Here is an 8,659-nt window from a genome sequence, read left to right as displayed (position 1 = left end):
TAGTTGTTAATTGTTCATTTTATGAGAGTAAAAAAATATGCAAATTAATTCGAGACAACACTCAGGTACACAAAATAAAATTAATAAAAATGTTTATGTAGAGATAAATTTAAAAAAGGAAAGAGAAGATATGTTATTATGTATAATAAAGAGATCCCCTAGCATATATACATATAAGAGTGATTAAAAACAGGAGGACCAAGAGATCTTTAGTCTAAAAAACATGAATAAATATTATGTCTGTAGTATAAATATCAAAGCAATAAATAAGATGAAAAAAACAAAAAAACAACAACTATGAGATCCATGAAAAACAACACGACTTCACCAAACTTCACAGCGTTTTGCAGGGTTCATGTGAGATCCTTTAGGACAATTAAAATCTCTTGCAAACTCGGGCATATTAGAAAAAGGTCCTCTAACACGAAACATGTCTGGAGAATGTACTCCAGTCAAAACCCTAAGCTTCAAAGCTTTGGGTCGAAATTTTGCACACCATACATTAGCAGCACTCACCCAAAAAAGTTGTTTTTGTGAGTAGTTCAATCCTGGTAAAAGTTTCTCCTCCTCATTCCTATCAACCCAATTCACTGAAAGTGATAAGTAATTAATAAATTATATATCATATCTAAAATATTCAGGCAAAATTAGACCTACCATAGGCTCGATAGGCCTCTTTGATTCCCCCATTATCAGCAATATTTTCTCCCTGAGTATTGATTCCATTTAAGGTTATATTTAACTCAGGTAGGAAATAATTGCCATATTGTTCAATGATGCATTTAGCCTTCTTCAAATACTGTTCCTTTGTGGTTGGATGCCACCAATCCACCAAATTTCCTAAGAAGAAAGGAATATTATCTATGTTTTTAAAGAAAATAAAAATACCTTCTAAATCAAATTGTCGCCCTTGATCATCAAAACCATGGGTAATTTCGTGCCCAATTACCCAGCCAATAGCACCATAGTTCATATAACGGGGTCGATCACTAGAGAAGAATATACCCTGAAGAATTCCAGCAGGAAATTGAATAGAGTTTTCCAATGGGCTATAAAAAGCATTCACGATAGCTGGTTTTCCGTGTCGAACCCAATCCGTTTTATTTACCTGTTTCATGGATTTTGTAAGAAATGTGATATGTAGATAGATATTAGTTAATTTGTAAATAAATACCTTTTCTCTCAGTAATGAAAATGCGTAGTTTGCAACAAAAACCGTCATATTAAGTGCATTCTCGAGATAATGTAAATTTCCTAATTGTAATCCATCATATAATTCTTCTAACTTATTATCGTCCAATAACTCAGGAGGATAGCCAATGTGATCAACGATCGAATTGGCTTTTTTTTTAGCCATAGCCTTAGTTTTAGCATCCATCCAGTCAATTTGATTTAAAATTTTATCAAATTCTATTCGAATGTCTTTTACCATTTCACATGCGGACTTCCTGGATTCTTCCTTGAAATACTTTCGAATGTACATTGCACCAACGGCATTAGTCAAACTCCTCTTTGCTCCATCCACACATGTTCTCCACCTAGGAGTTTCTTCTGTTTTCCCAGTTAATTTTTTAGAAAATTGCAGTGAAATTTTCTTTGCGTCATCATTTAAATACTTTATAGACGCGGATACGACTCTCCAAAGTAAATAATTAGCTTTAACTCGGTCAGAAGTATTATTTATTAACAAAGAGAAATTTTTGATGTAGGATGGAACATTGACGATTATCACTTCTTTATCATTTACCTTCAAATTAAATAATATATAAGTCATAAAAATACTTTTTTTCTTCCTTTGTAAAAAATAAAGTGCAAAACTAAGATAATTTATCATCTAAATCCGTATAAATACTAATGAATCATTACTTGAATAATTTCCTTTGAAAGAATATTGTTGATATAATCCAACCATGGGGTGAAGGGATCTAACTTAGTCAGATCCTTGATGGTCATTGGATTGTAAAGTTTTGTTGCATTTCTTCTGTTCTCCCTTGGAAGTGAGAAATTAGCCAATTTCATTTCAAGCTCGAGGACTTCCTTCATATCCTTCGCTGCTCTGTTTTCATTTGCTCCAAAAAACCTAGCAACATCCATCATAAACTCATAATATGCCTAATCAAATTTTACCAATATACAGTGTTATTATTAAATTATGTTTTTTTTAAATCCAACCTGGACATCTTCATCATTAAATCCCTTGATAAGATATTCTCTATCTAAAACAAAACGAGGTTGGTCGAGGTCAAGAATACGTCTGGATGAGTTCTTCAAATCAATAGCCACTGAAAAGTCAACTAAGTAATCCACAGAGTATCCTATCCGTCTTAACATATAAACTTGTTTGTACCATACATAAGGCTTTCCACCATTGTTCCATGAATCACCAATAATTACTGGCCAGCCACCTAGTCTATCCAGAATATTTTTGATGGGATCTTGACCCAATACTTCAATCTGTTCCTTATTCATGCAAGCATTATATACATCTTTCGCCATTCTGAATGGTCTGGGCTCGTTTGCTAGAGACTCAGACTCCAATAAATATCGTACCTACAATTCAATCAATAAAAGGTCCAGCATTAGATAAATCAATTTACTTTCAACGAATTAATTTTAGATTATTTAAAAATATCCTTTACAATACTCATTAGACACTAATTTCATATGTTTCCAAGTCTATAAAGGTAAATTACCTTTGAAATAATAACTAGAATAGATCTATAATCGTGATGTTTGACGAAAGAACATTACACAATTTGAAGAAAATGTCTTACTTTGTTAAGGATTTCTTTACAACTAATGAGTTAAACACTTCAATATAATCAATCTCAATTTATATACATCATTTTAAATTTCATTATCTCTTAAAGTGAACATGATGTTTATGACATGTACCTAAATTATTCTAAAAACTAAACGCCTCCAGTCTTTGAAACTTAAATAACATGTACTTGGGGACAAAGAAATCCAAAGAATGATGTTACCAATAGATAAAATATGAGCATATTAAGACTATATCAGTTATTTATACTAAACATTGCGTATTGATTAGGTGTGCATTGTAATATTTCAGTAGTTGTCCGTAAATAATACATGAACGAATAAAAGTAACTTATATAGAGGATTTAAATTCCTTGTTATAAAAATGTAATCCCTGAACTTACTTGAGCTAAAAGTTCATCTGATAAAACTGAAAATGAAGACATTCTAGTCCTGTCGTCGGGTATAATGGTTTTGTCAATGAATCCTCCACATGAAAACCGATAAAAATCCTCACATGGGTCTACAGATTCATCCATATTTCTAAGAATTTCTGAAGCTGTCGTAATACAGCCCTTAGACATACAATAGTCTTGAATGGAAGCCTTTTTCCTTATAGAAGAAGAATAATTACTACTACTTGATATATAGTAACCTCCATCTTCAACGTCCAGCGTGAGCACAGAGGGAACCTGAGCTGCAAAAGCGGCTGTGGTCTGCAAATTGTCTATAATTCTCTCTGAATTAGAAAAGGCACTAGGACGAATCTCTTCATTTCCATCCATCCCATAGGTTACAACGCCAACAAGCGTGCCGACAAGGAGTCCAGCCAATATAACAAAACTAGTTGTAGCTATACAGAATCCCTTCTCCATCCTTATTGAGTAAAAGGTTGTTCCCAATGTCAGCTCAGAGTAAGGAATGGCTAGAGTAGTAATTATTATTTTATTTTTTATGCAGTGTACTTAGGGATGTTAAGATCGTCTAAACCTTCACGAGTGTAATCAAATATGTTGGCAATTTTGATAGACTGACAGGTCTGCTGACAGAGATCACTATATAATAGTGCTACCTCCTCGCTAATAAGTTTGAATTTTAAAAATAGAGAGAAATAACTTTTAAGAACACTAATTTCTTGCAGGTGCTAAGATACTAATGTGTGTTCACATGGATTTGGACAATTTTCACATCCCTAACTATGAATAAATATAAGGAGAATGATTCCTACTTATTAGGAAAATATCAAAATGTAAAAGTAAATCCAGTATGAAATAAGCAAAAAATCCTCTGAGCTGTAATTGGACTAGATGCCTTGTTCTACGATTCCACCAGGGCACTTGTTGAATTTCCATTTCCATCTTGGAATGAACGGCTCTGCCGAACGAACTGCTAAGGTTATCAGTATCCTTTTGTAATATTAATGTACCTTGAGATTCAATTTTGCGACGAGGAACGGATTCTAAAACCATTAATGATTAGAATAAAATAAACAAAGTTTTTTTCATAGAGAAACACAAAATTATTATTTTTCTTTATAGATATATGATTTCCACAGTGGTTCAAGGGCTACAACTCCATTCACAGTACTGATTCTTTAACTATGTATATTGTATAGAGTTATACTGATTAGAGGCGAAGAAGTATGAGAGAAAAATATATCATCCCCCTCTAATGAGCGACAAAGTAACGGAGAGTGATTACGTTAATAGTGCGCACCCTCCGGTAATGGAAAGAAAAGTACGTATGTTCGTCTAAGGACATCTTTTTTTTTTCTTTCTCCCTCTCTCTCTTATATTTTCTTCTTCTATTTTTCCTTCAAGAAAAAAATGATATAATATCACCGTATTATATATTTACAAGCCTAAATATTATAGTTTCTTCAAATTCTCAGGGTTACCATGTCATTTGATCACTTAGATTTCTGATAGGTTTAAAATAGTTAAAGCTTTAAAGATTCTACAAAATATATTCTATCCACTAACTATTCTGTCCACGACTAGTGCTGTGTCAGTCTTTATTTAGGACTGAAGACAGTAGTTCCGTCCAGCTCAGTCTCTGTCTGGTCCAGTTCAGTCTTATAAAGTTCGGTCCTTGATGACGTCAGTCAACTTTATTTCTTATTTTTAATCAGTTCTAGTACTGACAGTCCGAAGAACCGGCCCAAAAAATGATAAGACCGGTTCTATGACTGGACTGGACTGAATAAACAAGGACTGACACAACACCATCCAGGGCTAGCTTTTTGAAATAAACAAAGACTTAATTTTCATTTCATCTGTTTAGTTAATTTCCATGCGTTGACTCTTGTAGGATTCTAGGATTTAAAGCGGCTGAATCTAAAAGGGTATTAAATAGGATTTTCATTTTTATATGATAATACTCGGACATTATTGATAAGATAATCAATTCAATTTCTATAATAATCAATAACTATTATCTAAATAACCATAAACAGAAATTTAAATACCCTCCACTGTTGTTGTTTTTTTTCAAATGTGTCCTTTTCTTATTCGAGTTAGCGAGTTGATAAATAATGTCGTCGAAGGTGTCTGAATGAGTCATCATATTTGTTCATGTTTTTTAATTAATTATTTTTTAACCGGTATGTTGCCTTTAAGTCTCATTAATCGAACGCTGTTAACTGAATATGAAAAAGGGATCATGTGGTAATCGTTTAGGCATTTGGTTTATGGCTTTGTGAATTATGAGTAGTGATGTATAATGTATATTCTTTTAATTTTTTAGCTGGGCCGTTTTCTTCTTTTTTTTTTTTTTTTGAATTGGTAATTTAAAGATGAATTTTCTTTACCTTAGCTGTTGACATTATTATTTAGTTCTTGAGTAGTGAACATCCTTTCCTAAATAGATTCAATTGTTTCAAACCCTGATTTAACATTCGTGTGTGCTCATAAATTACGGGAGTTTACCCCTGAGGGTTTGTAGCAGAGTTATAATTGTAAGTCTTTGTTGGACTCAGAGTAGAATTGGAGATCGACCTCCGAGTAATTCTAGCAAATGTTTTTGTTTATTTATTTATCCCCTCCTCCCTTTTCACAGCTGCTCCTAGCTCATCGCCTCCAAAACATTCCTCAAATGGTTAGGGTTACCATGTTCATTTCCGATTTCTCTTTATAACATGCCCATTATACACAGGATATGCGTAATTATGCGTAAAGATGGGATATATGTAAAGAAAAAACATAGTATAACGATTAGAAAAGGAAAAACAGTTGAGTGTGTGCTCATTATAGTTAATTATTTAATCAGTAGTGGCTGTGTTAACATCTCGCTCTAAAAGAAGAATTCTTGTCTATCTTTGCTATAATTTGTTTTTCAAATACATAATAAAATAAAAACGTGTATTAACGTAGAAATAACAATAATATTATATCTGCACTAATACTGTTTTAAATGTAGAAGTTGTCTTCTCTATAGCAGTAATTTATTTTCTCCGCCTAAAATCCTATAACAGGCAGCTGATATTAATAACGTCTTAATTCTGTAATCTAATATGTATCACGTTTCCTTCTCCTCACGCTCTTACACACAACCAATTTCTAATTATGACTCGAGTTGACATGTTTGTAATAAAAAAATACGTTTCAAAATTAGAAAAGGAAATTCGGTTTATTGTGTGTACTCTTTCTTCCTTTTTGATCATTATTTAATAGGTCGTAGTACTGTTAAATTCTCCCTCTGAAGTAGGCATTATTGCCTATTTTTGGCATAGATTATTTTAGAAATGTGTAATAAAATGAATATAATTACAGTAATTTCCCTGTACTAATGCTATTATTAATTTGTAGAAGGTTCTCTTCTTTACAGCAGTAATTCATTTTCTCCCCCCCCCCCCCTACCTTTAAAAGTATATATTTATATATATAAATAGGCACGTAACCACTCATCTTGACCCAATCTTTTAAGAAATGGATCGACAGGATAGATAATGAGGGGCTGGGGATTAATAGCTTAGGGCCCTTAAAATATTGATGAATACCCTCTGCCCTATGATTGGCCCGAGGGTACTGTGGGATTGCTGAAAACTACTGCAAATTCATTCAATACATCCAAGGAACCACGCTAATACCAAAAAAAATATTTTCAAGCACTCGGGTTGTACGGGGTACTTGGGGGTACCACCCCTGGATCTATCAGAACAACCGCCAATTTATCCAATATTCATTCTGCAATCCACCATATTTTAAGAGGTCATATGTTATTTATCCCCCCTCCCTATATTCCAATAGTATTATTCACACGTGAAGGTACTCCCTTGGAGGATGGAACGAACAAATATATTTAGATATTTGTCATTTGTCATAAATAATTTTAAGCGAATTTATAATGTGTTATTATTCATCATGAAGTTTGAGCAAAATACAGGAAATTTTCCTCCATGGCAATCTTCCATGGGCAATTTTCTCCAGGGCAGTTTTCCGCGCATGAGATTTAACATATACATATAGTGTATAGATATAGGGACTAAGGCTTTAAACCAAGTAGCAAAACGTAACAGTTAGCTAGAAGAGATACTATGTATAGTCAATATTTTTTTGCAAGTTATCACTTTTTCTATGACGTCACCCTGTTATTTATCCTACGTTTTCAACATCAAGAATTTTTTTTCCACGAACATGACCAAAGGCCAAAAAGTATATAAATCCCGATCCTGTTCCAACCATATCCTCTAAGTTTAAGCCAGAATCTGATCATCGGATGTTGTTAAATCAAAGAAAAGGATGCAGTCTTTGATTAGGAACAGGCAGTAGGAGCGGAGATTTTCCTCCAAAATAGATTATTTGGATGCAAGTGGGAAGTTGATGCCCCGCAAACATTCAAGAATATAAATAACTTGCTAAGAATAACCCAACCAAAAAAACAACAACAAAAAACAGAGAGGAACTATAGAACCCTCCCTTGGCACAGGAAGCCACCTTCAAGCCCTTTATAAGCCATCAATCAGATTGTCATCTCAGAGTCTCAGTGACTTAAAATGGTGGTCAAGTTTAAGAGACTCGCACTCTCCTATCCTCCGGGAATAAAATCCGTATTTATAAATTCAAACTGATGTTTCAACTTTTGAGGTAAAATTGCACATCCATATACCCAAAATTAAAGGCAAAACTCACTAGGATTACAAACGTTAATTATTTCTGAAAATACTATAAAATGGGAAAAGTAAAACCTCATTCCAAAGTTATTATCACAAGAAAATGATTCTGCAGAGTCATTTTATTTTTTCTCGACTTCCTCTTACTGTTTAAAATTTCGGATTCTATTAATTTTTGATTGGGTAGATGGCCCCCTAGTGGCTATTCTTGTATATCAACCAGTCCCTATATCACGGCCTAATCCCACTTACACAAAAGTATACTCTGTATTTTGTTAACAGCTGTTGATGTTTCTGCTCCTTTTCCCTTAATCAGTATTGTCAACGTTGATTGGTCGAATTAGAGTGAGTTCTTCTTAAGCTGTGAACAGTTCTGAAGAGTAATTGAATAATGATTCCATGGTTGGGAGGAATTAATCCAGAATTAGATAACAGCCAGATGAATTTGACCCTTTATCCGGTTTTGTTTCGTCTTTATTGTATCACACAACCTTTTCTCCAAAAAGAAACAGAAAAAAGGCCCTATATCATATGGTACTTAGCCAAATAAGTCAATCATACCAACTGATATTTATCTTTTAAGTACTCCCAGATTATTTTCGTCATAAAATTTATCCACATTTTTAAAAATGTGGATAAATTATACGCTATATATTTCAAAATATTCAAATCCTGCATAGTATTTTAGTTATTTTTGTATATTGCTTAGTAATATTTTATTAACAGCGTAGCAATACATTTCTATGTGATAGCCAAAATTTCTTCGGGAGGAATAAGTTACTACTTCGT

General features: G+C 33.2%; 1 protein-coding gene across 7 annotated transcripts; it reads right to left on the bottom strand.

Annotated features, from left to right (window-relative positions):
• On the bottom strand, window positions 1-4,499 carry Nep2 (Neprilysin 2). 7 transcript variants are annotated; one of them, XM_040718150.2, is made up of 9 exons: window positions 4,187-4,489; window positions 4,072-4,146; window positions 3,165-3,636; window positions 2,173-2,550; window positions 1,867-2,112; window positions 1,175-1,747; window positions 889-1,108; window positions 658-840; window positions 1-590 (listed from the first exon to the last, which is right to left on the bottom strand). In XM_040718150.2, exons 2-9 carry the CDS (start codon window positions 4,116-4,118, stop codon window positions 325-327), a joined length of 2,385 nt encoding a protein of 794 aa, XP_040574084.1. In that variant the 5' UTR covers window positions 4,119-4,146; window positions 4,187-4,489; the 3' UTR covers window positions 1-324. The 7 variants fall into 7 exon arrangements, with proteins under 7 accessions (XP_040574084.1, XP_071746637.1, XP_071746636.1 ...); XM_071890536.1 differs by having other exon boundaries at window positions 4,072-4,134; window positions 4,187-4,448; XM_071890535.1 differs by having other exon boundaries at window positions 3,165-3,685; window positions 3,989-4,134; window positions 4,187-4,440.
• Window positions 4,500-8,659: the final 4,160 nt, after the last annotated feature.

The sequence above is a fragment of the Lepeophtheirus salmonis genome, chromosome 8, assembly GCF_016086655.4.
Source record: "Lepeophtheirus salmonis chromosome 8, UVic_Lsal_1.4, whole genome shotgun sequence".
Lineage (NCBI taxonomy): Eukaryota > Metazoa > Arthropoda > Copepoda > Siphonostomatoida > Caligidae > Lepeophtheirus > Lepeophtheirus salmonis.
This window is presented reverse-complemented; position numbering and strand designations above follow the sequence as displayed.

What these genes read in the sequence shown, in the direction of transcription:
- Nep2 (XM_040718147.2), bottom strand. Translation starts at nt 4,229, where the DNA reads ATGGTTTTAGAATCCGTTCCTCGTCGCAAAATTGAATCTCAAGGTACA. An exon ending in CAGATGAACTTTTAGCTCAA is followed by an intron (nt 2,551 to 3,164) that starts GTAAGTTCAGGG and finishes ATTGAATTGTAG; the next exon opens with GTACGATATTTATTGGAGTC. An exon ending in AGAGGCCTATCGAGCCTATG is followed by an intron (nt 591 to 657) that starts GTAGGTCTAATT and finishes TATCACTTTCAG; the next exon opens with TGAATTGGGTTGATAGGAAT.